Source organism: Rhineura floridana, chromosome 1, assembly GCF_030035675.1.
Source record: "Rhineura floridana isolate rRhiFlo1 chromosome 1, rRhiFlo1.hap2, whole genome shotgun sequence".
In the NCBI taxonomy this organism is placed as follows: Eukaryota; Metazoa; Chordata; class Lepidosauria; order Squamata; family Rhineuridae; genus Rhineura; species Rhineura floridana.
The window spans coordinates 161,345,674-161,372,405 of NC_084480.1; the positions used below are offsets into that span (position 1 = coordinate 161,345,674).

Below are 26,732 nucleotides of genomic sequence, written 5' to 3' on the forward strand. Positions count from 1 at the left end.
AAAAGTTGATGCTCTTCCTAATTCATAGTTTTTTTCGGGGCGGGGAGGTTATTCTTGTTAGTTAATTGCAATCCTGTGCATGACGTCTATTCAAAAATAAGCTTCACTGAATTCCCCATAGGAAGAACCACGTGTCTATGTGGGGGAAAGGCAATGGGTATACTTAGGAGCACCATTGAGGTGGGGACTAAACATTCATCTTCTAAACGTGCCATACCTCTCTTAAGTGCCAAATACCCTGCCAAAATTATCTGTAAGATGCTGAAGTTGGTTACTCGTTCCCAGTTCCTTATTTGCTTTAAAGTTCAAAACACTAAAAAAGAAGAAAAGTTGACAGCTACACCCAAAGTTAACATGTCTCTGAATCCCAAAATATATGTTGAGGGTACCCCATATGATATATCACTGTGATCGGGGGACTCTCCCCATCAAGAATAACAATAAATTTATTCAGTCAAAATCATCAGGCTTCTGAAATGGTCATACGTGCATAATGATGTCATAAAATCATAAAAAAATAAGTAACTGAGGGTACCCACCCCACAATCAGCTCTCGGCCAGGACAAATCATACACCCCAGGAAAGGGGAGGGTGTCCTCTGCAAGATGCCACTGCTTCCCATCTGGCCCAGAGCTTCTGCTGGGCGCAGGGCATGGATAAGGGCATGTATGCAAAACCAAAACAGAAAAAATAGGTAACTGGGGGTGCCCTTCCCCCCACAATCTGCTCTGGGCTAGGACAAATCATACACCCGAGGAAAGAGGAGGGTGTCCTCCATGAGATGCTAATGCCTACCGCATCTACGCACAACCAAAATGGACAAAAAGAGGCAGAATAAAATAAGTAACTGGGGTTGCCCACCCCACAATCTGCTCCGGGCAGAGCCTCGAAGTAATTCATCACAAGCAACAAATTACTTGTAATTCATTACTTTTTTGAGGAACGAGTGGGTAATTCCTTTACATTTTGATTGTAATAGAATTAGAAGTAATTTTATTACTTTTGTGGAGTAATTGTAATGTTTCCAGCATTACTTTTGGGCATTACTGGGGGGGGGGAAGCAGGGGAAGTTTTCTGCGCCTCTGATTTGTGGATGAAAATCATGAGCCTCAAACTGGGCTTCTGAGCAGTGCCGCTCTTCCCTCATGCTCTGTGGGTGGGTAGGAGGGGAGGAGGTGGAGAGTGAGACGGGGTGGAGTGGAGAAAACAATTGTTTAAAAAATGGATGGCAGTGGTGAAGAATGGAGTGGTGAAGATAAAGGAGGAAGAGGAGGCAGCAGCAGAATGGAGATGAAGAACTGTGGAGGTGAAAGATGACGTGTGTGTGTGTGTGTGTGTGTGTGTGTGTGTGTGTGTGAATACTGAGTTTGCGCTTGGCACACAAAGTGGCCTCCACCACCCTCTCTGGCTACTGTGCTGCCCCCTCGCTGGATCATCACCTTGCAGTGGTGAGTGGGCTTGTGTGTTCCAATGAACCTTGTGAGCGATGCTGTCAGGAGTCATGTCACCCATGGCGGTAAGGTCAAGGGACAGGAACCAGACAAAGAACGATCCAAGAAAGTCCTCAACGGCAGAACAGGCGGAGGATAACAATGTGTATGTTACAACGGCTGTGAAGGCGGATGAAGGCTGCACCAGATAAAAGACTTCCAATCGTCGTGGTATCCATGCCATTGGATCAAAGCCTTTTTCTGTCAAGATTGTGTGTTGATCATTGTGTGGCAATCTCCCCACATAAAACAAATTCACGCACAGGTGTCTTCCAACCAAACCAAACCAAACCAAAAGTTCCATGGCAATCTGCGAATGGCAACGGGAGCAGGACTGTGAAATCCAGAAGCCCCTAGTCATGGACCAGCACATGGGCAGTGGATACAGACTCAGTCATCCTGGCTGAAGGACCAAGGCAGTTGAGTAGTTTGGCAGCTGTATCCATGACTGAGCAGTCCTATTCAGGATCCATTCTGCTCACCCCGTATGGGGAGGGAGCTAGAAAAGGTGCCCTAAACATAGTCTGCCTCATCTCTCTTCCTGACTGGATCACCACATCCAGTGGGGTCACCACTAAGTGGTCGCAAAAGACAAATGAACTTTGGAATGTCGAATATACGGACATTGCTGGACAATACAGATAGTGAACGTCCTGAATGCAGGACTGCCATCATTGCGAGGGAGTTGAGATGTTTTAATATTGACATAGCAGCACTCCAAGAAACTCGAAGAGCAGGAGAGGGACAACTGAAGGAAGAAAAAGGAGGTTACACCTTCATCTGGAAAGGACTGCCTGAACAAGAACGACGAATACATGGAGTAGGCTTTACTATTAAAAATGATCTTGTGAAGCTTGTCAGAAGTTCCTACTGGCATTAATGAACAACTTGCAACTCTCCAACTAAAACTCACAAAATATGCACCAACATTAGATGCTGATGACGACATCAAGGAAAATTTTTATACCCAGCTGGACAGAGCCGGCTCCAGGCATGCGGGGACCCTTGGGCATCAGCTTGCCCTGCCCCCCCCGGTGTGTGTGTGTGCATGCACATATGCCCGCATGCGCAGCCCCCCGCACAGCCCCCCTACCTGTCTAGTCTTTACCATTGCCCTTAATGAAGATGGCGGCCGCGGTTTCCCTAAGGGGAATGACGCCTCCGCCGCCATCTTTGTTGATGGCACACGTGTGTGCTATGCGCGCACATCTCTGCCATCAACTAAGATGGCGGCAGCGGCTTCAGTACCTTAGGGAAGCTGCAGCCGCCATCTTCATTAAGGGCAATGCTAAAAAGCCGGCTGACATGTAAGTGGAGGGCGTGGGGGGGGCGCGGATCGTGGAAGGGGAGCGGAGGGCCCCTCAGTGTCCCCTCAAGGGCTCCTGTAGCTCCGGGGCCCTCGGGCCAGTGCCCAACCTGGCCGCCCTTTAGAACCGGCCCTGCTGATGTTTCTTAGTTTGGTATCCAATAGTTTGTTTACATGCTGCAATAATGGAAGTCTTCAGTTTAATCCAGTGTTCCTCAACGTTTTCAGGGAGTTCTTTCAGGAAGTGCCATTGGTAGATGTTTCTTGAGAGTTGTTTGAAAGTAAGCTCGCTTAATAGGATCTTGAAGGGTGTGGATGTTCATTTTACGCCTTGGTTTTCTTCCTTGGAGCCTACGTTGAGGAACAATATTAATGGCTATAGTGGATCGAATTAATTGGTGATCTGTCCAGCAGTCATTGGCACTCATCATGGCCCTGGTGAGGATCATCACGACGATCTCTGGCACGGACAATTACGTAATCCAGGAGATGCCAGTGCTTCGACCGAGGGTGCTTCCATGATGTTTTAAATTTATCTTTCTGGTGAAAGAGTGTGTTTGTAATAACAAGATTATGCTCTGCACATTTAGTAAGGAGTAGAATTCCATTCAGGTTGCTATTGCCAACTCCTTCTTTCCCAATGGTTTCTGGCCATAAATCAAAATCACACCCAACTCTTGCAAATCACCCAGGAGGATTATCCTCCTTTGGTATTTCTGATAAGATGGTGTCCAGCTGCAGGGCCGGTTCTAAAGGGCGGCCAGGTTGGGCACTGGCCCAAGGGCCCCGGAGCTACAGGAGTCCCTGAGGGGCCACTAAGGGGTCCTCCGCTCCCCTTCCGCGATCTGCGCCCCCACCCACTTACCTGTCAGCCGGCTTTTTAGCATTGCCCTTAATGAAGATGGCGGCCACAGCTTCCCTAAGGTACTGAAGCCGCTGCCGCCATCTTAGTTGATGGCAGAGATGTGCGCGCATAGTACACACGTGTGTCATCAACAAAGATGGCAGCGGAGGCTTCATTCCCCTTAGGGAAACCGTGGCCACCATCTTCATTAAGGGCAATGGTAAAGACTAGACAGGTAGGGGGGCTGTGTGGGGTGGGGGGGTCCGTGCATGCACGCACACACACACACTGGGGGGCCAGGGCAAGCTGATGCCCAAGGGCCCCCGCATGCCTAGAGCCGGCCCTGTGCAGAAGCATTAGTATGATTTGTCCTGGCCCAGAGCAGATTTTGGGGTGGGCATCCTCAGTTACTTATTTTTTTCCTGTGTGCTTTTGTGTATTTTGGTTTTGGTTTTGTATAGATGCCCTCAACCATGCCCTATGCCCAGCAGATGCCCTGGGCCAGGTGGGACACACTGGCATCTCATAGAGGATACCCTCCCCTTTCCTGGGGTGTATGATTTGTCTTGGCCCAGAGCAGATTGTGAAGTGGGCACCCCCAGTTACTTATTTTTTTCTGCATGCTTTTTTCTGTTTTGGTTTTGTGTAGATGCCCTTATCCGTGCCCTGCACCGAGCAGAAGCTCCGGCCAGACACGAAGCACTGGCATATTGTAGACGACACCCTCCCCTTATGTTTTATGACATCATTATGCACTTATGACCATTTCAGAAGCCTGGTTATTTTGACTGAATAAATTTATTGTCATTCTTGATGGGAGAGTCGCTTGATCACAGCGATTTATCATATGTGGTACCCCAACATATGTTTTGGGATTCAGAGACATGTTAACTTTGGCTTGAAGTTGCTGTAGCTTTCAACGTTTCTTCTTTTTTAGTGTTTTGAACTTTCAAGTAAATAAATAAATAAACTAGGAACCAACTTCAGTGTTGTATTTTCTGTACTGTTTACCACACTCACTCCAACATCATTTTTTTTAAAGGGAGAGGGAATTCAGAGTGAAGAAGAGGTGGGCAGTGTTACGACACGTGCTCTTGGGAACCTGAGTATGTGAACTTGCCATCCACGTGTCCCATGAAACACACCTCCTTGAGAGGAGGGGGATCTTTTGCTAAGGATAAAACAAGCGCTTTGTCCTGAAGTGTGCCTAAATGGTGCATGTATAACCGAAGAAATGCAGGTCCAAACCAAAATAAAGCAAAGCTTTATTTTATTTATTGAAAGAGAAGAATAGCATTACAAAATTACTGGGTGTGTGGCAGCTTAGTCATTAATATCCTAACCCATTCATAACTTTAAACTAAAGAGATCAAAGGACCCTATTACTATAAGGAGTGACAGGTAGGAGAGATTACCCATCCTAGGGCCAGGAGTGGGCAGTGGAATGCAGCTGGAGTGATGTGTAAGAGCTCTGACCCAAAGTGAGGAAGGAATCTGCTTCAAGGCTTGGGCCAAGGCTCAGACTCCCTTCCTGGTTCCATTCCTGCAGTCCTGCTTGGAGAGCGTTGTTACACGTGTTGGAGCTCAGATCGTGTGTGTGTGTGAGAGAGAGAGGGGGGGGGGAATCTGCCAAGGAGAAGATAACATTTATTCAGTAGCTCTTGGTGAATTTTGTTGCTCACAAAATGACCTTGTTGTCATACCTCAAGAACGCATAGCCAGCCATGCAAGGGGTGTGTGTGGAGTGGGAGTTATAGTTCCGGGCCTTGCACCTCATAACAGCAGAGTGCTTAACTTTTTCTTCACCAGAGGTTTTTTCCCCAGTCAAAATTGTTGCCCCCCAGCTACTTTTCTTCTTCCCGAGTTCCAGGTGAATATGGACCAGACATACAATGTGCATCATGTCATGCTGTGAGACAGTATGAATATCTTTGTTCCTGGCTGTTAGGGAAAGGCCCACTGTATTCTTGTAGAGTATGGTTTATCTTCTTAATTGTCATTCCCAACTATAATCACTTTTGAGTACGTGTAATGGCACTAGCCCACATTATTCTCTTCCTCTTTCCCTTTGTTTTGTCCTCACTTGCTATATTAGAGTATAGGCTCCTTGGGCCAGGGACCCTTCTGTGTTGCTTATGTAATTCTGTAAGGTGCCACTCACTCAGAAGGTGTAGCATAAATAAAGAACAGCCTATTAGCGTGGGCAGCACTAGAAAAACTGTTGGGAGGCAAGTGCCAGCTTGCAAGTGGTAACAGGGTTTTTGGGGGGTGCGTGGGTGGGGGAGGCTTGCTAGCTCATTTCTGTCCACCACTATGCCTTTTCAAAAGGATTTAGCCAGGAGGGAACTGCTGTTTTTGCCTATATCAAAGAGTCCAAGCTTCCTTATATTTCCATCTCTCTTTAAAATTGGCTTGTAATTTTATATACCAGATTTGGATTTATATACCAGGTTGGGCTCAAGGGTTTAATTCCTTATTTTGCTGCATGCTATCTGTTTGTCACTTAGGCAAATGGTAGTGGAAAAAGAAAAGGAGATTTCTTCCTCAGTTCTTTGGAGCAGGAGATCTAACAACCAAGCCAACAACAGGACAACATAACCCCTCCACACAGACACTTAATGGGCCCAAAACCCCACAATGACAACTTTTTGTTAAACAATTTTATTAATATTTAAAAAAACAAAAAATACAGGTTTGGCTTGAAGAGACTCATAATTTAACAGTATCATCATCATAAGCACACATACAAGAATGTACACTTGTTGCCCATCTAAGGGCACTGAATTTGTAACTGGACTTGCAGACCACGATTTCATAGGGGCTGGAATCCTGTCTCAGCCCTCAAGTTCACTATAATGGATTAGAACTTCCTTTCTACCACTTGTAACAGCATGATTAAGTAGCCTGTCTGAAGAAACTAGAGGTGGACTAGCCCCTGGTGTGGAGGAGGTGGGCATAAGAGCAGGTAGATTGAGTGATGATCACAGAAAAACCAGCATGAGGTGACGTTTTAAGAGGAAGCCACTGAGGTTCTTCAACAGAGCTCTTGTCCTTCTCTATCTTCATATCTCTTTAGAGCACTCTCCAGTTCTAGCAAGACCTGGACTGGTTTCTACGGTTTCTAGATGGTGTCCTGATTTTGCACACCTGGTAATCAGGAGCAACAAGGACTAGAAGGTTAGGCCCACTGATCTTGTGGTGAACCAGTTTTGGTTGCAGAATGGAGGAAGTGGACCAATACTGTCATTCTAGGTCCCCAGGTAGATCCAGCCACTTGGGCAGCCTGCCTGGCCTAGCCATCATGCTGCCAAATCAAGCCTAGGTCTTTGCCTGGGCAATAACCAGATTCAGTTTGGGTGGCAAGAACCAACTTTCTAGTCCACTTCTTAGCTTCTCTGCTTGTTTGCCTGCCTGGGCTTCCTTCAAGATCTGCCACAGCACTTCTCTTTCATCTCAGTCTGCTGGGAATTAAACCTCCAGCACCCTGCTTTCCTGGCTAGTCACACCCCAGTGCTGGCATCTGGGGCAAGGCATGGGGCAGATTTATAGGATGCACGGTGCACACTGAAGTAGGCCCTGTGTGGTTGAGCCCTCCTCTCTGAGTACATTGTTAACTGAGAGGATACCTTTGAAATGTGACTACGAACAATGAATTGCCATTGTGGAATTCAAGTATTTTAGTTGGTTGCATTGTTTCCATTCTTCATTTCTCCTACTTCCCAATTAAAGTGTAACGGCTGTTTAATAATATAATAGTAAAGATGAACACCTCCCACAAGGGATGCATACAGGGCCCCACAGACCATAAATCTGCCAGTGGGCAAGGCAAACAAAGGACTTCAGTAGGCAGCTTTTAGCACCAATGCTTTGATGGCTATGGGAGTGCCATTCCCGACTGACATGCTAATATTAGGGCCCTCCTGCTGGTGTGAGGAGCGCTCTGACTTGCTGGTGCTGCACTCTAGTATGGGAAAACCAAAGCGCTTGGCACGGCTCTCCTCTGTGCCTGGTGTAATCACCAGGAGGCAGCAGAGCAGCTTGAGAATGGCCCGTCTCATGTCCTTACTGGTCAGGGTATAAATTATGGGATTAAGAAGGGAATTAATCATTGCCAGGCCCAGGAAATAGTCTGCCTTATACAGCACACTGCAGGCTTGGGCCTGGCATGCAACATCCAGCAAGAGGAGGAGGAAGAGGGGTAGCCAGCAAGCAATAAAAGTGCCTACCACAATGGTCACAGTCTTCAGCAGTGCCATATACTTCTGGGACTTCTTGAGCATGCCCTTGCGGAGGCTGCCCAAGCGCTGCCCATTGAATTTGACCATGCGGTAGATGCGGGCATAAAGCACCACAATGGAGACCAGGATGGCCAGGAAAACAGTGATGCAGAAGAGTACATAATGCTTAGAATAGAGGGGCAGCACTGTGGAACACTCAGAAAGGTTTTCAAGGCAGTTCCAGCCCAGAATTGGCAGAACCCCAAGCAGGATGGAGGCCAACCAACTGGTACCCACCAGCAAGAGCATTCGTCCTTTCTTGTCCCCATGGTAGAGTCTCATGCGGATCATAGTGATGTGCCGCTCAATGGCAATTGCGAGGAGGCTGAGGACAGATGCAGCAAGTGTGACAAAGACCCCACCTTCACGCAGAAACCATTGGACAGGGGTAAGCTTCAGGGTGTTGGGCCCAGACATGATGATGTTGGCAGTGTAGGCCACTCCAGCCAGCAGGTCCGACAGAGTCAAATTCCCAATCAGGTAATACATGGGTGAGTGGAACTTCTTGTTCCTCCAGATGGCCAGCAGGACCACTAGGTTTTCCACCACAATGAAGGCACACACCACCAGAAATATGATGGCATCCACCTTGAGGCTCCCCTTATATTTGTTGGCATGGAGTTTGCCTGTGTAGTTGTAATGCAGGGAAATTATGTTGTTATTGTGGTACTCTCGGTAGACCTGGCGCAGGTAGTGTGGGGACTCCATGCTGTTTAATTTTATCCCATTGGTACTTCTCTCCCCTTCGGTTTGCACAGCACTACAAAGTCCTTGCCATCATGCTGTTGTCTGTCTTCTGCATATTCCCCATCATGTCCAAAGAAGATGATGCCATTTCATGAGCTACACTTCTCCTGATTACAGTGCTGGAAAAGCCACCACAGCACTATCAGATGTTTCCTATTCTTGTCAAACAAGAGGGAACCTAGAAATTCAACAAAAAATAAATGTTGTTGATTACTTGCAAAGGACGAAACCAAACCAGTTTTCCAGGTGCAGCCTAGTGTATTTAAAAGGTGCGATCAGAACAGAACTTTATTTGTATTTATTTATTTAAAATATTTCTATCCCGCCCTTCTACCCTATAATAGGGCACTCAGGGTGGCTTACAAAAATAAAATCAAACCTGGGCAATAAGAGGGTTTTTCTAAACATCAAAGTCAAACCACTGGGAGACTAGGGTTGTAATCCCTACTCAGCCATGGGTGACCCTGGGCCAGTCACTGTCTCTCAGTCTAACATACCTTACAAGGTTGTTGTGTGGATAAAATGGAGAGGGGAGAACCACATAAATGTAATAATTTTTTTAAAAAGCCAGACCTCTAGGATTTGCTGCCCGGAGCTGAACCTGAGGCTCGTTAAAGTACAACACAGACATATGAACTGTCTCATTAACCTATGGCTCACTCTCAAAGGCCTTTGTTAGACATAGAAAGGAAGCACAACTATGACAAGCACATGGCCAACTGATGGAGGCCCTTTCTTTGTTACAGGGTCCTGCTCATGGTCAACTGAAGCAGATTCCTCCAAGAAATTCCTGCCAGGAAAGCTAGCAAATTAAAATATTTGTCAGTATATTTTGCCTTCTCTTTACTTTGGAAACTCTTTAGCCTTCTCAGCAAGTTAACAGTTTTGACATTTAAAAAAATCTTTTCTTTCTCAGGTAACATTACTGCTACAGCTAAGGTTTGCTGCTTCTTTCGTTATTGTTTGTTTGTCTCTCTATAATGTTTCTAAATTTTAAATTTTTCATCAAGCCTCTTAAATAGAGATCTTTCCCAATCTGCATGTATGCTTTGATTCCTGCATGGAGCAGGAGGTTGGACTCGACGGCCTTATGGGCCACTTCCAACTCTGTGACTCTATGATCTGTATTAGAATTGCTTCTAGATGTCTTAATTGTTTTAGCTCTTGTGTGTTTGCCACCGTAGACACCTTTGGGAGAAAGGGTGCAAAACAAATAAATATTACACCTCTACGCTTAAATATTTTGTTCTAACCATTGTTAGCATTTCAGTTTTATTTTAACTAATGTGCCCTTTTGACATTCAATTTGATTGTTCAGAGTTTCACTTAGGAATAACAGAGTCATGCTGTCCTCATGCCTCCAAGACATTATTGCATTTATTATTCTTTTGCCTCTTTGTCATGGTGACCTGAGTTTACATTTACCCTCTCAATCTGGAGGTAGTCAAGGTCATCTTTTATTGCTACATTGTCAATTTCTGCTGTTTCCCTGATTACTGTCAGAATGTTGGTCAGGGCAACAGTCTGTCTCCAGTACTATATTACTGTTGTTAACCTGGTATTTCTTTCCTTAGCTATTCTGGATAAGTTTCTCTCTTACGTTTTCTAATGCGTTCTGTTCTGTGTCTTCTTTCACATCTAAAGCAACATTGCCACTAATGTGACCTGCTTTGTCTTCCCAGAGAGTTTATATCCCAGGATTGCTTTTCCCCACTGGGTGACCTGTTGTTTTTCACTTTGCCACCGTGTCAGGGACAATTCTAACACTGTCCATCTGACACAGATTGGGTTGCTGACAATCTGTCTTCCAAGAACAGTAGTGGAGCCATACCACTGATAGGGGGGAAGTTCTATGAGAGACTTGGGAGACCCTGAGTGGCTGGGAGAACACAGCTGTCTGAAGAAGAAAAGAGGAAGAAGGGACACAACTTGGCTCAAGGATTTATTTTTGCAGATATAACAGAGCTTCAAAATTCTCAAGCAAGGTTACAATTATTGACACACAAGTTACTGGCCCATAAAAATTCTTACTATTCCACCTGCCCATACATTAAAAATTAGTCATTTCAAGCACACCAGTGGCCTAAAAATAAAGAAGGGAAAAATCAGCTCTTCTCTTCCAATGTTTCCTTCACCACAAAGAATCAGCAGGTGGCTGTTTACAAGGAAATTTGGGGAGCAATGAACCAGGCTGTAGAAGGGGAGGGGGAGCAGCTCTGCTGAAAGGCCAGCTGCCTTTGGCTATCTGTGCAGCAGCCTTTCCATCAAGCCATATCATGATTTTGCATTCCTCTAGGATGCACACCTTAACGTGGTGAGGGGGGTCGAGAGTGTTAAAGAAGCTGAGAGCTTCTAAACCAAGAGGCTACACTCCTACCAGGGTCATCCAAGGCAGAATGGTCAGAGCTGAGACACCAGACTAAGATGCAGACTCAGAGGAAGGCAATGGTAAACCACCTCTGAATACCTCTTACCACAAAAACCCTATGATCAGAGTATCCAAAATGCAACACGAGATAGTGCTGGAAGATGAGACCCCCATGTCAGATGGCACTCAGAGAGCTCCTGGGGAAGAACAATGGACAAGTACGAATAGCGCTGTGACTAATGATGCAGCTGGGTGAAAGCCAAATGGAAGCCCAGAGGCTGATGCACACAGATGTGAAAGGAGACCCCAGAGTTGTACAACACACACAATAGGAACATGGAATGTGAGAAGCATGAACCAGGGAAAGTTAGAAATTGTCAAGAAAGAAATGGAATGCATCAACATTACAATACTTGGCATGAGTGAATTAAAATGGACAGGAATGGGACATTTTCAATCAGGCAACCACAAAATATTTTATGCAGGAAATGAGAAATTAAGAAGAAACAGAGTTGCTTTAATAGTGAGAAGTGATGTAGCAAAAGCAATTAAGAGCTATCACACAAGGTCTGAGTGAGTGATAGCAATGAGATTAAATGGGAAACCTATCAACATAACCATCATCCAAGTCTATGCTCCAACAGCAAAGACAGAAGAGGAATTAGAGAGATTTTACGCAAAAGTACAGGAAGAAATTGATCACATACCAAAACAGGATGCTCTGATCATGGGGGACTGGAATGCAAAAGTAAGGAACTAGAAACTGTGGGGAAATGGGGCCTAGGAGGTAGAAATGAATCAAGAGAAAGACACTGAATTCTGTGAAGTCAATAATTTGTTTCTTACAAACACCTTTTTTGAGCAACCAAAAAGACAACTTTACACATGGACATCACCAAATGGTCAATATAGAAATCAAATTGATTATATAATTGGTTGTAGACATTCCATACTTTCTACAAAAACAAGACCAGGAGCAGACTGTGGTACAGATCATTAGCTGGTAATATCAAAGAGTAAAGCTAAAGAAGAACGACAAAGCAATCATAATGCCAAGATACAATTTAAATATCATCCCAGAAGAATATAAAGATCAAATAAGGAACAGATTTGAGACTTTAAACTTAGTTGACAGAGAACCAGAAGAACTATGCATTGAAGTCAGAGACATTATCAGGGAAGAATGCAAAAAGACAATACTCCTAGTTAAAAAGAGAGAAAGACCTCAATGGATGACTCACAAAACTCTTAAAATGGTTAAAGAAAGAAGGAAAGCAAAAGCAAAAGGAGACAGAAACACGGTCAGAATCCTAAATGCAATAATACAGCGACTAGTACATAGGGACAAAGAGAACTATATTGTATAGAAATAGAAGAGGACAACAGAAAAGGTAGAACAAGAGCCCTATTCCAGAAGAGTAGAGAAATTAAAGGGAAATTTAAACCAAGAATAGGGATGTTGAATAGTCAACAGGGGAACACACTGACTGACTGAGATAAAATAAAAGGAAGATGGAAGCAATACACTGAAGACCTATATAAAATATATGCAGGATGACAGATTCATTCACGGAGGAACCGTATGATGCAGAACCAGAAATTTTAAAATGTGAGGTGAAAGCTGCTCTTAAAATACTTGGAGAAACAAATCACCAGGAATAGATGGCATACCAATAGAGTTGCTACAAGTTACTGAGACTGAATCTGTCCAGATTTTGGCAAACATTTGTCAACAAATGTGGAAAACTAAATAATGGCCCACAGACTGGAAGTGTTCACTATATACCCCAATTTCAAAGAAAGGGGATCCCAGAGAATGCAGTAATTATCGAACTATTGCCTTAATATCCCATGCAAGTAAACTAACGGTCAAGATTCTACAACAAAGGTTCTTATCATAAAAGGAACGAGAAATGCCAGACGTCAAAGCTGGATTTAGAAGAGGAAGAGGTACTAGAGATCATATCACAAACATACGTTGGATAATGGAACAGACCAAGGAATTTCAGAAGGAAATCGCCCTGTGCTTTATACATTACAGCAAAGCCTTTGATTCTGTAGATTATGAAAAACTATGGAATGCTTTAAAAGAAATGGGGGTTCCACAGCATCTGATTGTCCTGATGTACAACCTATACTCTGGACAAGAGGCTACTATAAGGACAGAATATGGAGAAACTGATGGGTTCCCAATCAGAAAGTGTGTGAGACAGGGATGTATTTTATCACCCTATTTGTTTAATCTGTACACAGAACATATCATATGGAAAGCGGGATTGGACCAAGATGAAGGAGGTGAGAAAATTGGAGGTGGAAATATCAATAATTTTAAGATATGCAGACAATACTGTACTACTAGCAGAAACTAGTAATGATTTGAAATGAATGCTGTTGAAAGTGAGAGGAAAGCACAAAAACAGGACTACAGCTGAACATCAAGACTAAGGTAATGACAACAGAAGATTTGTGTAACTTTACAGTTGACAATGAGGACATTGAACTTGTCAAGGATAATCAGTACCTTGGCACAATCATTAACCAAAAGGGAGACAATAGTCAAGGGATCAGAAGAAGGCTAGGACTCGGAAGGGCAGCTGTGAGAGAACTAGAAAAGGTCCTCAAATGCAAAGATGTATCACTGAACACTAAAGTCAGGATCATTCAGACCATGGTATTCCCCATCTCTATGTATGGATGTGTTAGGTCCAAACCCAACACGCAAGTCGCCCTGTCAACCCCAACTTGCTTATTACACCCGGGAAGAGTGCGGAGTTGAGTGCAAATGAACCCACTATCAGAGATCAAGTAACACGAGACAAAAACCTTTGCAAAGGGGACCCAATACTTACAAGCCGAAGCAGGTCAGCATGGGAACCTCGTTTATTGTTGTTCTAGGGTTTATATAGGCTTACCCCGAAGTTTACAATATCGGGCTCACGTCATAAAATACAAAAGAAGCAAATGCTAAACATTATAGCTTTGGGGTATATGCAAGGAGGTAAAGGGGTAAAAAGTGGAAACATCAAGACTATCTCTCAGACTCTATGTCTGCATACTTTGCATGTCCTTGAGATAAGCACTTTGTATGAACCGACAAAGAGAAAAACAAAGGGGTGGCCGGCTGCAACCGGGCGCCCCATGAGTAGGAGACAGACATGAAAATGACTACGCTTGCATATCAAAGGGTTTCACAAGTCAAGGTCTGTGGGGCAGCGGAACAACTTATAACATTTCTATGCAAGGCACATTTATAACAATAAACAAGGTCATAGGCATGGATGTGATATAAGAAACACATAATAGTGAAGTTTCCAGCTCAAACCGGCTTTTATTATGCGAGCCACTGGAATGTAGGTAAGGGTCAGGTCACCAGGAAATAAACCTTTCTTGATATCAAAAGTCAGTCAGGGGTCACTTTGAATCTAATCTGGGCACTGTTCACATTTATATGGACAGGGTATAAAGCAAACTATAATGTTTAAGGCAATTCTTAAATTTTAACCCAACAGTCCCCCCTTTCAGCCCTGAGAGAATAACTATTCACTCAGGTAGCTGCATTTTCCGTGTTTTGCTTCCCACAGTGGTCTCAGTGCCATTTCCATTAGATTAGATTGAGGCTTTCGGGAAAGTGAAGAAATCAGCCTATGCAGGCAGGCGGAAGCAAGCTGGATTAAATTTGGGATGCATTGTATACAGCAACAAACAGCTATTAATAATACTATAACTATTACAACATAAAACACAATCTTGCGTCCGTCTGCTCAACTCCCTTTTCAGTACATCGACCAAGGAACTGTCAAGTATGACTGGACCTTTTGATACTACTAGAATGGCCCGTTTGCTTGGTTTTGGTCCCTAAAACTAAACTCAGAGACCTATAGACATTAACTGAATAACATTAGAAATACATTGCAAGTAACAACATCCAGTAATAATAATAAAAACTATTACTATAATCACATAAAACAATGTCTTCTGCCAGCTAGACCAAAATTCACAGAGCCACCAAGGGCCAGCAGGCATTTGGCGACCCGTTAAGCCCAATAGGAAAAGAACAAGTCAGTGACCAAAGGAAAATCAAATGCAACAAATGCTACCATCTCAACAGTAATATTACCTTACCCGCTGTTTTATGTCCCATTCTTCAAAGTCCAATTGCCATTTTCAAGTGGGTATATCACATGTATTGGTCACACAGACCTCACCTCTTACTAAACCGCTTATCACCAAGCCCTCCTCTACCTCCTTTAAGCTGTAGCAGGAAGCAAAGGAGACTGTACTCCTTAAGTAACAAAGGGGACTCCCACTTATCCATGTGGTGAAGTGTGTGTTCCTTGTTTTGGTTGTCCCTGTCTCCTGTAAAGTCCAGGCCAGTGGGGGGGTCTCAATATAAGAAGACCCCCTATGTCTGTATATATTTTCCGATATGTGTGCTTCTAGTCAAGAAAAAAAGGAAAACTAATGCTATTTCTAACGAGCAATGGGATTCCCTGTGGATGGGGGTGTATCCGCCAAGGATTAAGATAACATTTATGTGACAGCGTTTAACTCTGCCCTTGTTTTTCTATGCACAAAACCTCTGGAACGCATTACCAGCCGTAGGGGTATGTGTGAGTTGGGGAGGAAGTTATAGCTCTTGGCTTTTGCACCTCCTAGATTCCACTTGAACCAAAACGGGGTTAGCCAAGCCGTACCACTCCCTCCTTTTATGTGAAAGGCAGATGTACACAGATGACCTTTCACATATTAGCAAGCACCGTTCTGCCCCCTGGCTCCAATACTGACTTCCAGGGTGTGACTGTGCCATATGAGATGGATACACATTACAAGGGCTAATTAGACAAAGATCAGGATTCAAAATCACCACAATGGGGTGCATTATAAGGGTTAAACCTTCTTTGGCATCCTTATCCCAGCCAAACACGGAATTTCCAAATACATCCATGTTCCTATATCTGTGAGTGCTTATCTATAATGTAAATGCCTGTATGGCAATCATGTGCTATCTAGAGTGTACTTGCTCCCCCATTTGTTTAACTGCTTCTAATTGTTTCTGTACATAGGATGAGAAAGTAGTGTCTGAAGATCAGCTAGGTCATAACCTAATGTGATCGGTTTGAGGTGTTGAAACAAATCTGGATTGACTAATACTCTGGACTTTAAATGGAAAATCACATCCTACCATTTCCTTAATACCACAAAGGCATCTATTGAAATGTTAGCATAGGTTGTGTATAGTACTTATCAATAACATCATAATCACAAAATGTTCTAAGGCACATGCACCCATGTCCAGAATATACAATGGTTGAACTTAATTCATTTCTTAGCATGAAAAAGCCATAAGATACATTAATCATTTTGAGAGAAAAGCAATCTTGATGGAATTCCAAACTATCATCTTCCTAAATTCTTATGGTGTTGACATCCATTCACATTAATTGTTACCTATTCCTAGCCATTGTAATGACAGAGTGAGAAAGTAAACAAATGGGTCAAAACTTCACATTGATGAACCTCACATCTGAAGTAGCCGAATTCAGTAAACCCCTATTACAGAATCACTCAGAAGGATTTGAAAAGTAAAAACATCTAAAGAACAAAACAGCCATAACATATAAATTATGAAGGGAAAACAATAACAACAACACATTCTTAAAGGACAATGCATAAACAGTTACATTCAATATTACAATGGAAATATTACAAATAAAACAAGTAAATAAAACAAATAAACACACTGTGGGATGGCTTGCACAAAGTTCATCCTGTTCCTGTTCATGTTCAGTTACAGCTTCCACTGAACATGTGTGTCTTTTGCTGATGCTAGGCAGAGAAACTGGAATAATGAAAGAATCTTCATATATTGGTGTATGTATGGATGTATAGTTGTATGAATGTGTGTGTGTGTATGAATGTGAATTGGATTGAAATGTATTGATTTAGTTGAATTGTATTGATTTAGTTAATTAACTTAATTTGATGTAAATTGATTGGTTTAATTGATTAATTAACTTAATTTGATGTAATTTAATTGGTTTAATTAATTAATTAATTGGTTTAATTAATTTGTTTTAAATTGGTAAATACTGCTGCTATAGGGTACGGAGGCGGGTCTCCGGACGAATTTTATTAGGGTGGGTGGCCTGCTGATAAGCAGATAAAGATAGAGGCATGTGCAAGCCGGAGAGGGAGGTGGGGGGCCAAGTTATAGGAAGTTTGGGCGGCAGGCGCCGGAAGGGTGCTGCTAGCAGACCACGCCGGAATAGGGGAACACGGGACAGATGCATTATATCCATCCCATGTTCCGGGTCTGCTCAGAACCAGACGAAAACTGGGGGACGCAAGGTTCCTACCGACCTTCGACTGCTGTTATGTAATGCCAGGTCTGTGGCTCAGAAAACCTCGCTCATCCATGATATGATCTTGGATGGGCGCGCAGACCTGGCATGTATTACGGAAACTTGGCTGGACGAAGCCTCTGCTCCAATTCTTGAGGCCATGTGTCCGCCAGGTTTCCGTTACGCACAGCAGCCGAGGGTGGGAAGGCGGGGAGGGGGTGTGGCAGTCATCTATCGAGAGTCCTTGGTTTTTGCCAGACCTCCCCTCCATAGGACTCAATTTGTTGATTGTATGTACTGGAGGTTGGGCCCGAAGGGCAGTTTAGGGATCTTGCTGGTGTACCGCCCACCCCGCTGCACGGCAGATTCCCTGGCCGAGATGCTGGAGGTGGTCTCGGCTGTACGGGCATTGTCCCCAGAGCTGTTGGTTCTGGGTGACTTTAACGTGTATGCCGAGGCCGCTCTCATAGGAGCCCCTCGGGATTTCCTGGAAACCATGGCTTCCTGGGAACTGTACCTAAGTAATACTGGGCCCACCCATGTAGCCGGTCATGCTCTCGACCTAGTATTTGTCCTGGGAGAGGAGAGAAGTGGTCTGAAGTTGGGAGTGATTCTTGCCACTCCTGTGTCATGGTCAGACCACTACCTGGTAAATATGGACTTCTCGTTGCCATGCCCCCTCCGCAGGGGTGAAGGACCTATTAAAATGGTCCGCCCCAGACGCCTAATGGATCCGGATGGATTCCTGACTGCGCTTGGGGAATTGGAACCTGCTGAAGGTCGCCCGGTCGAAACCCTGGTGAAGGAGTGGAACGTGGGGATCACCAGGGCATTAGACCGGGTGGCTCCGAAACGTCCTCTCCCCCTGAATAGAACTCAGCTAGCACCATGGTATACACCATGGTTGCGTAGTCTGAGACAGGAGGTGAGACGACTAGAGCGCCGGTGGTGGAAATCCCGCTCCGAAGATGTCTGGACACAGGTTAGAGCAGCAGTAGCTGCCTACCAAGTGGCAATAAAGGTAGGAAAGAAGGCTTTCTTTGCTGCCTCTATTGCGTCTGCGGAGTGCTGTCCCAGGAGGCTGTTCCAGGTGGTCCGAAGTCTGGTCAGTCCAGTTGCTCAGGAACCCTTGGAACAGTCAAAGGCCTCCTGTGACTTATTAGCAAAACACTTCGCCGATAAAATCGAACACTTACGGAGCTCGATCCTGTGCGCCGTGGACACAGTGGATGAACCAGAGTTGGCCAGTTGCATGCCGGTAAATTGGGATCGGTTTCGGCTTCTCCCTTCTGAGGAAGTGGACAAGGTGCTTTCATCTGTGAAGCCAACCACTTGTCTTACTGATCCTTGCCCTTCGTGGCTCCTTGTGAGCTGCAGAGAGAAATTGGGCGAGGGGATCAAAGCGGTGGTAAACGCATCCTTGAAAGAGGGTGTGATGCCATCAGCCTTCAAGGAGGCAATTGTAAAGCCCATCTTAAAGAAGCCCTCCTTGGATCCCCAAGTATTCGATAACTTCCGCCCAATTTCGAATCTGCCATTTCTGGGCAAGGTCATTGAGCGAGTGGTGGCCAACCAGTTGTCAGCACACTTGGATGAAACGGATTATTTGGATCCATACCAATCGGGTTTCAGGACTGGTCACGGAACTGAAACAGCCTTGGTCGCTCTGGTAGATGATTTGAGGAGGGCATTAGATAGGGGAGAATCCACCTTTCTTGTCCTCCTCGATCTCTCAGCGGCTTTTGATACTGTCGACCACAGTATCCTTCTGCTTCGCCTGGAGGGATTGGGAATTGGAGGCACTGTATTACAGTGGTTCCATTCCTTTCTCTCCGATAGGTACCAACAGGTACCGTTGGGGGAGGAGGTATCAGACCCTTGGCCTCTCAATTGTGGTGTGCCACAGGGCTCTATCCTCTCTCCCATGCTATTTAACATCTATATGAAGCCGCTGGGGGCAATCATCAGGAGATTTGGGCTGCAGTGTCATCAATATGCGGATGACACTCAGCTCTATCTCTCGTTTAAATCTTCACCAGAGTTGGCTGTGGAGACCTTGTCCAAGTGCCTGGAATCCGTGAGTGGATGGATGGGAAGGAACAAGCTGAAGTTGAACCCTGATAAGACCGAGGTACTACTTGTGGGGGACAAGAGAAGGTTGGGCGACATTGATCTGAAGTTCAACGGGGTGAGTCTACCCCTAAAGGACCAGGTCCGCAGCCTTGGGGTTGTGCTTGATTCCAGGCTGTCCATGGAGGCTCAGATTTCGGCAGTGAGCAGGGCAGCCTGGTACCAACTACACCTCATACGAAGGCTGCAACCCTACCTTCCTGTTCACCAGCTCCCACTAGTGGTACACGCCCTGGTCACCTCTCGTTTGGACTACTGTAATGCGCTCTACGTGGGGATACCCTTGAAAACTGTCCGGAAATTACAACTGATACAAAATGCGGCAGCTCGACTACTTACGAATAGTCGCCGCCGAGATCACATCACACCAGTGTTGTTCGACCTACACTGGCTACCAGTTGTTTTCCGAGCCCAATTCAAGGTGTTGGTATTGACCTTTAAATCCCTACACGGTTCCGGCCCAGTTTATCTCACGGAGCGCCTTCAACGCCACCAATTATGCCGCCCGACAAGATCAGCCACACAGGGCCTTCTCTCAATCCCGCCAACAAAAACAGCCAGATTGGCGGGTACAAGAGAGAGGACATTCTCAGTGGCGGCCCCCACTCTTTGGAACTCCCTCCCACAAGATCTCCGGCACGCCTCTTCTTTAAATGTGTTTCGGAAAGCCTTAAAGACCTGGCTCTTTCAGCAGGCCTTTGGGGTATCTGGGGAGGGTTAATTGTTATAACTGAAATGCCTCCTGCCCAGTTTTAATATTGTTGCTGCAGATGTGTTGTTTTTATATTGTATTACTGTATTTTATCAATTGTATTTTAACAATTTTGTAAGTCGCCTAGAGTGGCCATTGGCCAGATAGGCGACGAAGAAATTAAATATATTATTTATTATTATTATTCCCCCCCCCTCCCCCCAGAGTGACTGTATGAAAAGATTGCAAACTTGCACAAGGTGCCCGTTTCAGGTTGCTGGCCAAAATAGGCCCGAAAATAGTTCTGTGGTTAGGTAGAATGAAGCAGGCCTCTATGCTGTTATTGCAGCAATACAGGAAAATAGCATGCCGGTTGCATATCGTGTTCTGGTCCTGGAGCAATTCAAAGATCGAGTCCAAAATGTCTCAAAATAAAAATCTTCTGTGATACACACGCAAAAGGAAAATGTTCCTTGGGGAGAAAACACTTCAGTGCAGGAAAGAAAATATAAAAATAAAACATCCATGGCCACAGATGAGACTTCTGATCAAAGTGGACAAAACCAAAATATTGTTTTTGCAACAGACAGACAAAACACACAACAGTACAACATATTCTAAACTTCTGAGTTTCCCCATCCTCTGGCTATGTAGAGCCTTGCTCATGAAAAGTAGCCACGGAAAGCAGAGAAAAAGGATTTATACCTCTTGCTATGAATGCAAAACAAAGAGATGTTAGTGGCACAAATAGATTAAGTTCGGTTCCAAATCAGCAGGGAGTTCCAATGGTGCTCATCCTGTATGTAGAGCAGTTGCTCTAAGTGCCTGTCAAGGAATAAATGCACTAACATGCGTTAGAATTGTGAACATCATTTTAAAAGAAAAAAGTTCATTAGTAATAGTGTGATTTATATGCACAAGGTATGACAATGAGGAAAGCATTTTCCTGTTGAAAGTCCTGGTCCATCTTCAGTCAAAGAGCAACTGGGGATGAGTTTCTGTTTTGGAAGCAAAGTAATATTGATTCCCAATGTGAATTCTAATATGAGGTAGACAATTACTGTGGCTGGAAGCTCTGCATTTTGGTCCCCTTTTAATAATGTATTTACCTAGTCACAAGAGGGCATCACATTAGGTTTAAACAGCAAGGTGGCCTCAGTTTTGCCTATCTAGAAAATGGGCAAATCATACATTTCACAGACAAATTTAAAACAATTACCTGGGATCGAGTACCTCAAAAAGAGGTTTTATTTTCCTTATGGAAGAAAGAGCCTTCAAGAAGTTTTGTTGTTGACTTCCAAATATATATATATATATATATATATATATATATATATATATATATATATATATATATATATTCTTTACCCAAGTTCAAAAGTTTAAACAGGTATAGGTTCTAATCCACAATTTAGCAACAATGATGAAGAAGAGAAAAAAAACCCACATACAACATTTTGTTATTTCCTGTCATTTTTCCCTTTTCTTATTACCATCAATAAATATTTCTCAAACTATCCTTCCTCTACCATCAAAATAACTTATTTCCTAGAATCCTTCATTTTACTTACAACCTTTCTAATTCATGGGTATCTTTTCCCTGTCAAAGTGTATGGGGGGGGGGAACATTTCTACCCACAAGGCACTACATACAAATTTAGTTGGCACTTACAATTGCCTCCCTTTATATACAGGTAAATGGGTAGAGTAGTTTCAAAAGTAATTTTGTTATTTTTGCCCCTTTGGCCACTGACAGAAAAACTAACTGTGCCAGGCTTTTATCTACAAGCAACAGCCAAAGGTTCAGGTCTAATCTAAACAAAAGGAACTCTAGTATCTTCTCCTGATTTCAAGATGTATGCTTAATACGTTTGTGCTAGATCTAGAGAACAAGGGGGGAGAAACCAATCTCTTTCCCTTTTCTGTAATTCTGGCTCAACATGCAGTAACAAAACAAACAAACAAACAAAAAAACAGAACCACGTCAAAAGAAACATAACATTTACAAGATAAGAAATAACTGACAAATAATGAAAAGCAATACTTATTCTAGACAAATATCCCCCCCCTGTGAACATCTGCTATTGGGATTAATGTCAAACGGCAAGGGCTGAAATAAGAAATTATATTTAATAAGTTACAATCACATAACAGACAGCACAATAATTAGGAAAACACAGCCAATGCGTCTTTATATAAAACATAGTAAACCATAGGGATCACGTTAGATTTAAAGCATAAAACTGCTGCAGAAAAAAACAATCATCCCACTGTTTAAACAGACTGGAGAAAACAATTTTAAGAAACTTGAAAAGGAAGGGAGCTCCAAAGAAATAAAACGTTCCTCAATGGCAAGGACTGAGATAAGGAGGATATAAAACATTACATCAGGAAGGAAGATGCACACAAGTAATTTGTAGCAAGCAAGACAGACAAACACAAAAAAAACCCCTTAATAATCTAAATTCATATCACATAAGGAGGAAGGGAAGAAGGAGTTAACCCAGTACAGGAACAAAAGAAAAAGAAACCCCGACATTCTAAAAGGAATCGCTTAGTTCAAATCCTATACTTTCTTTTAAAAAAAAAATGCTAAGAACTACTAAGAGAACAGGTGGGCAGCGCAGCTGATCCAAGCAGTTAAAAGAGGAAAAGGTAAAATCAGCATGATTTATGAACGACAGTAATGGAAGGAAAGTTCCCTTGAAAGCAAACCCACAGAAAAACTTTCATACATAAACTCAAAAAAAAGCTATACGCATACAACCTCTCACTTGGGTACCCAACTCATACACATTTCTTTTATGCAAATCCTTCCTACTACTATTCTTACGTTCTTACTTCCCGGGAAAACACAAGCCTTACACACCTAGGAGTCTGACCCGTCCCTGGGCGTCCAGGTACGGCTGGTCTCGCACAATCAATGGCGTTTCCTTAGTCAATAACCGTTTCTCTTTTTCTCCTTTTTCACAAGCGTGTGACCGTTCCCCCCTGAGGGCCCCTCTCCTGGATCCTTCTCTTCCATCTCAGCACTTGAATCGGAAGAGACTTGTTTCCGCGCCGGCCGAGGAGCCCCGCCTTCGAGGCTGGAAGGCGACGCTGGCGCGGAAAGCATAATAGAACGACTTAAAATCATTCTTCTATCTGAGTCATCCTCAGAAAAATAACTTGGAGGGGGGGCCTCACCAGTCAAAGATCTGTCTTTCAGCATTGTAAAAACCCTTTAATCTCTGCACTCCCATCTGCCATAGGAGCCAGAAATGCAATTAATCTGAATGTTTTACCTCAATCCGCTCCCCTACTCCTCTTAAAGGAACGGGTTTAAAGGAGCCACTCTTTGGCTACCATTCACCCGGTGCCAATACTGCAGTTACCCGCGGTCTCGCTACCGCACAGAGCTCAATCATCCTTTTCTTTTTCAGGCCTCTCTTACGCACAGGCAATTCCTCCTCTTGCCACAGCATACACATTATTCCCAAAGGGCTGTCCTTTACCGGCACACTCCCTTTATTTCCCATGACGTCTGATAGCGGGTTTTCCTCAACTGTGCTTTATCCCCAAAGTGTCAAAGCCGCCCGCTTTTATTGATAACCGAGAAAATTCTCTCGTGGTGCCTGTTATCAAATTAAGGGGTGCAATGGCAAAAAGGGGGTCCGCACAAGGGATCCCGGACGAGCCCCCAATTGTTAGGTCCAAACCCAACACGCAAGTCGCCCTGTCAACCCCAACTTGCTTATTACACCCGGGAAGAGTGCGGAGTTGAGTGCAAATGAACCCACTATCAGAGATCAAGTAACACGAGACAAAAACCTTTGCAAAGGGGACCCAATACTTACAAGCCGAAGCAGGTCAGCATGGGAACCTCGTTTATTGTTGTTCTAGGGTTTATATAGGCTTACCCCGAAGTTTACAATATCGGGCTCACGTCATAAAATACAAAAGAAGCAAATGCTAAACATTATAGCTTTGGGGTATATGCAAGGAGGTAAAGGGGTAAAAAGTGGAAACATCAAGACTATCTCTCAGACTCTATGTCTGCATACTTTGCATGTCCTTGAGATAAGCACTTTGTATGAACCGACAAAGAGAAAAACAAAGGGGTGGCCGGCTGCAACCGGGCGCCCCATGAGTAGGAGACAGACATGAAAATGACTACGCTTGCATATCAAAGGGTTTCACAAGTCAAGGTCTGTGGGGCAGCGGAACAACTTATAACATTTCTATGCAAGGCACATTTATAACAATAAACAAGGTCATAGGCATGGATGTGATATAAGAAACACATAATAGTGAAGTTTCCAGCTCAAACCGGCTTTTATTATGCGAGCCACTGGAATGTAGGTAAGGGTCAGGTCACCAGGAAATAAACCTTTCTTGATATCAAAAGTCAGTCAGGGGTCACTTTGAATCTAATCTGGGCACTGTTCACATTTATATGGACAGGGTATAAAGCAAACTATAATGTTTAAGGCAATTCTTAAATTTTAACCCAACAGATGTGAAAGTTGGACAGTGAAAAAAGCGGATGAGAGAAAAATCAGCTCATTTGAAATGTGGTGTTGGAGGAGAGCTTTGCAGATACCATGGACTGCAAAAAAGACAAATAACTGGGTGTTAGGACAAATTAAACCAGAACTACAGTTAGAAGCTAAAATGATGAAACTGAGGTTATCATATTTTGGACGCATCATGAGAAGACATGATTCACTAGAAAAGACAATAATGCTGGGAAAAACAACAGGGAGTAGAAAAAGAGGAAGGCCAAACAAGAGATGGATTGATTCCATAAAGGAGGCCACAGACCTGAACTTACAAGATCTGAACAGGGTGGTTCATGACAGATGCTCTTGGAGGTCGCTGATTCATAGGGTCGCCATAAGTCATAATCGACTTGAAGGCACATAACAACAAGCAGTGCAGTATCCACAAAACCTGAGCATCAAATTCCAAAGTACTCTCAGCTCAAACAGCAGCCACAGAACACAGGTGGGAAAAGAATCTGACAATGTTATGCTGACACAATTCAGCCCTGCTATGGATCTCACCAGACCAACACCAGTCCACAAAGTTAAAAGAACTGGGGAAACTTTCTAAACAAAGGGCTCACATAGAGCTAGGCTATGTTCAAGCTCTTTCACACACACACACATACACACACTCACACACACACTCCAGCAATACTCCTCTAGCTCTGTTCAGGCAATCCTCCCCCTCCCCTCCTGCTCTGCTTGGCGCACAAAATGTTCCAGACAGGCCCCCAAATGACCTCTCACAATCCAGAGAGTGCACTGCCTATAATGTGGACGATTTATTTGTAGACAATTGGTCTGACCCTATATCTACTTTTCTTCTCTGCTAGACTGTGTGCCAAGCAGTATCTGAAGAAGCTCTGCCCAAAACCAAGTTGCAGGACCCCTGCTAGGAGGGGCTAGGAGGTGTTTAAAATGCCTGGAGAGTTGGCTGAGAAAAAAGGCTGCCTGGGGTCATGAAGCACAGCAGCCTGGGAAGAACCTTTGTAGAGAAGAGATAAGTATTCTCTCTCTCTCTCTCTCTCTCTCTCTCTCTCTCTCTCACACACACACACACACACACACACACACACACACACACACACACACACACACACACACACACACACACATCTACCCACTCTTTGGACCCAAGCCAAGGCATCATTTGAGCCACAGCTCACTATAGAATAGCATCAGAACCTGTTTTCAGTTGTTACGACTTGTCCCTGGAACATAGTGAGACCATAATGAGAGCATCTTTGAGCATGTGCAGAGACTACTTTCACAAGTAGTTCCACTGCATCTCCAATGACAGCCAAAGTCTTCCAAGTCAGGCAGCCATGACCCCCTGGAGCTTCTCATTTTAAAAATTAAGTATTGATCCAGGGAGCAGTCCCAACAAAAGTCCAGCTGTCCACCCTGTTCTAACCAACAGTCCTACACAAATGCCTAACCAACAGGACAATTGGTTAGGGCTGGGTAGATGTCCTTTTGTTGGGATCATCTGTTGCCTGCCTCAGCACTTTATTTCTAAAATCTAGTGCCCTGCACACTCCCATCATCAGAGAAGCTCCTGCCTTCACCCTCCCTCACAGCAAGTCCTTGCAAGCCTCACATGCACAACATCTTAGACTGTTTTTCACAGTGCTGGTTCTAATGCCATCAAAGTAACACCCATGCATCCTGTCCTGGGGATTCCTGCAAACAGGTTGCTTCCATATAACAAGTAAAAAAGACATCATCCTCTGGCATCTACTGGAGGCTTCTCTTGTCTCTCCATCGGACACAAAAGGCAGATAAGCTCCCTAACTATGTTCGGCAACAGCAACCCAAAACAACAGCAGCAGCACACAAGCTTTAGTTCCATATAAAACTGCCTCTACAGAGCTCTCTACAACATGGCTCTGAAAAGTTAAGCTGATACAAAGCAATTTAGAAAAGGAAGGAATCATAATATCCAGTCCTTCCCCCACCTCCTTGAATTTGAGCAGTGAGTCTAGACTCAGTTGTCTAGTGAAAAGATGGCC

The 26,732-nt window shown here is 44.1% G+C and overlaps 1 protein-coding gene across 3 annotated transcripts in view; it reads right to left on the reverse strand.

The window, feature by feature from the left end:
- Window positions 1–5,865: 5,865 nt before the first annotated feature.
- S1PR5 (sphingosine-1-phosphate receptor 5) overlaps window positions 5,866–26,732 on the reverse strand; it is a 35,906-nt gene continuing 15,039 nt past the window's right edge. For all 3 annotated transcript variants that reach the window (XM_061582847.1, XM_061582848.1, XM_061582849.1), the window contains exon 3: window positions 5,866–8,842. In XM_061582847.1, the coding sequence (XP_061438831.1) occupies window positions 7,480–8,625 (1,146 nt within the window). In that variant the 5' untranslated portion in view covers window positions 8,626–8,842 and the 3' untranslated portion in view covers window positions 5,866–7,479. The remainder of the gene's footprint in view (window positions 8,843–26,732) is intronic.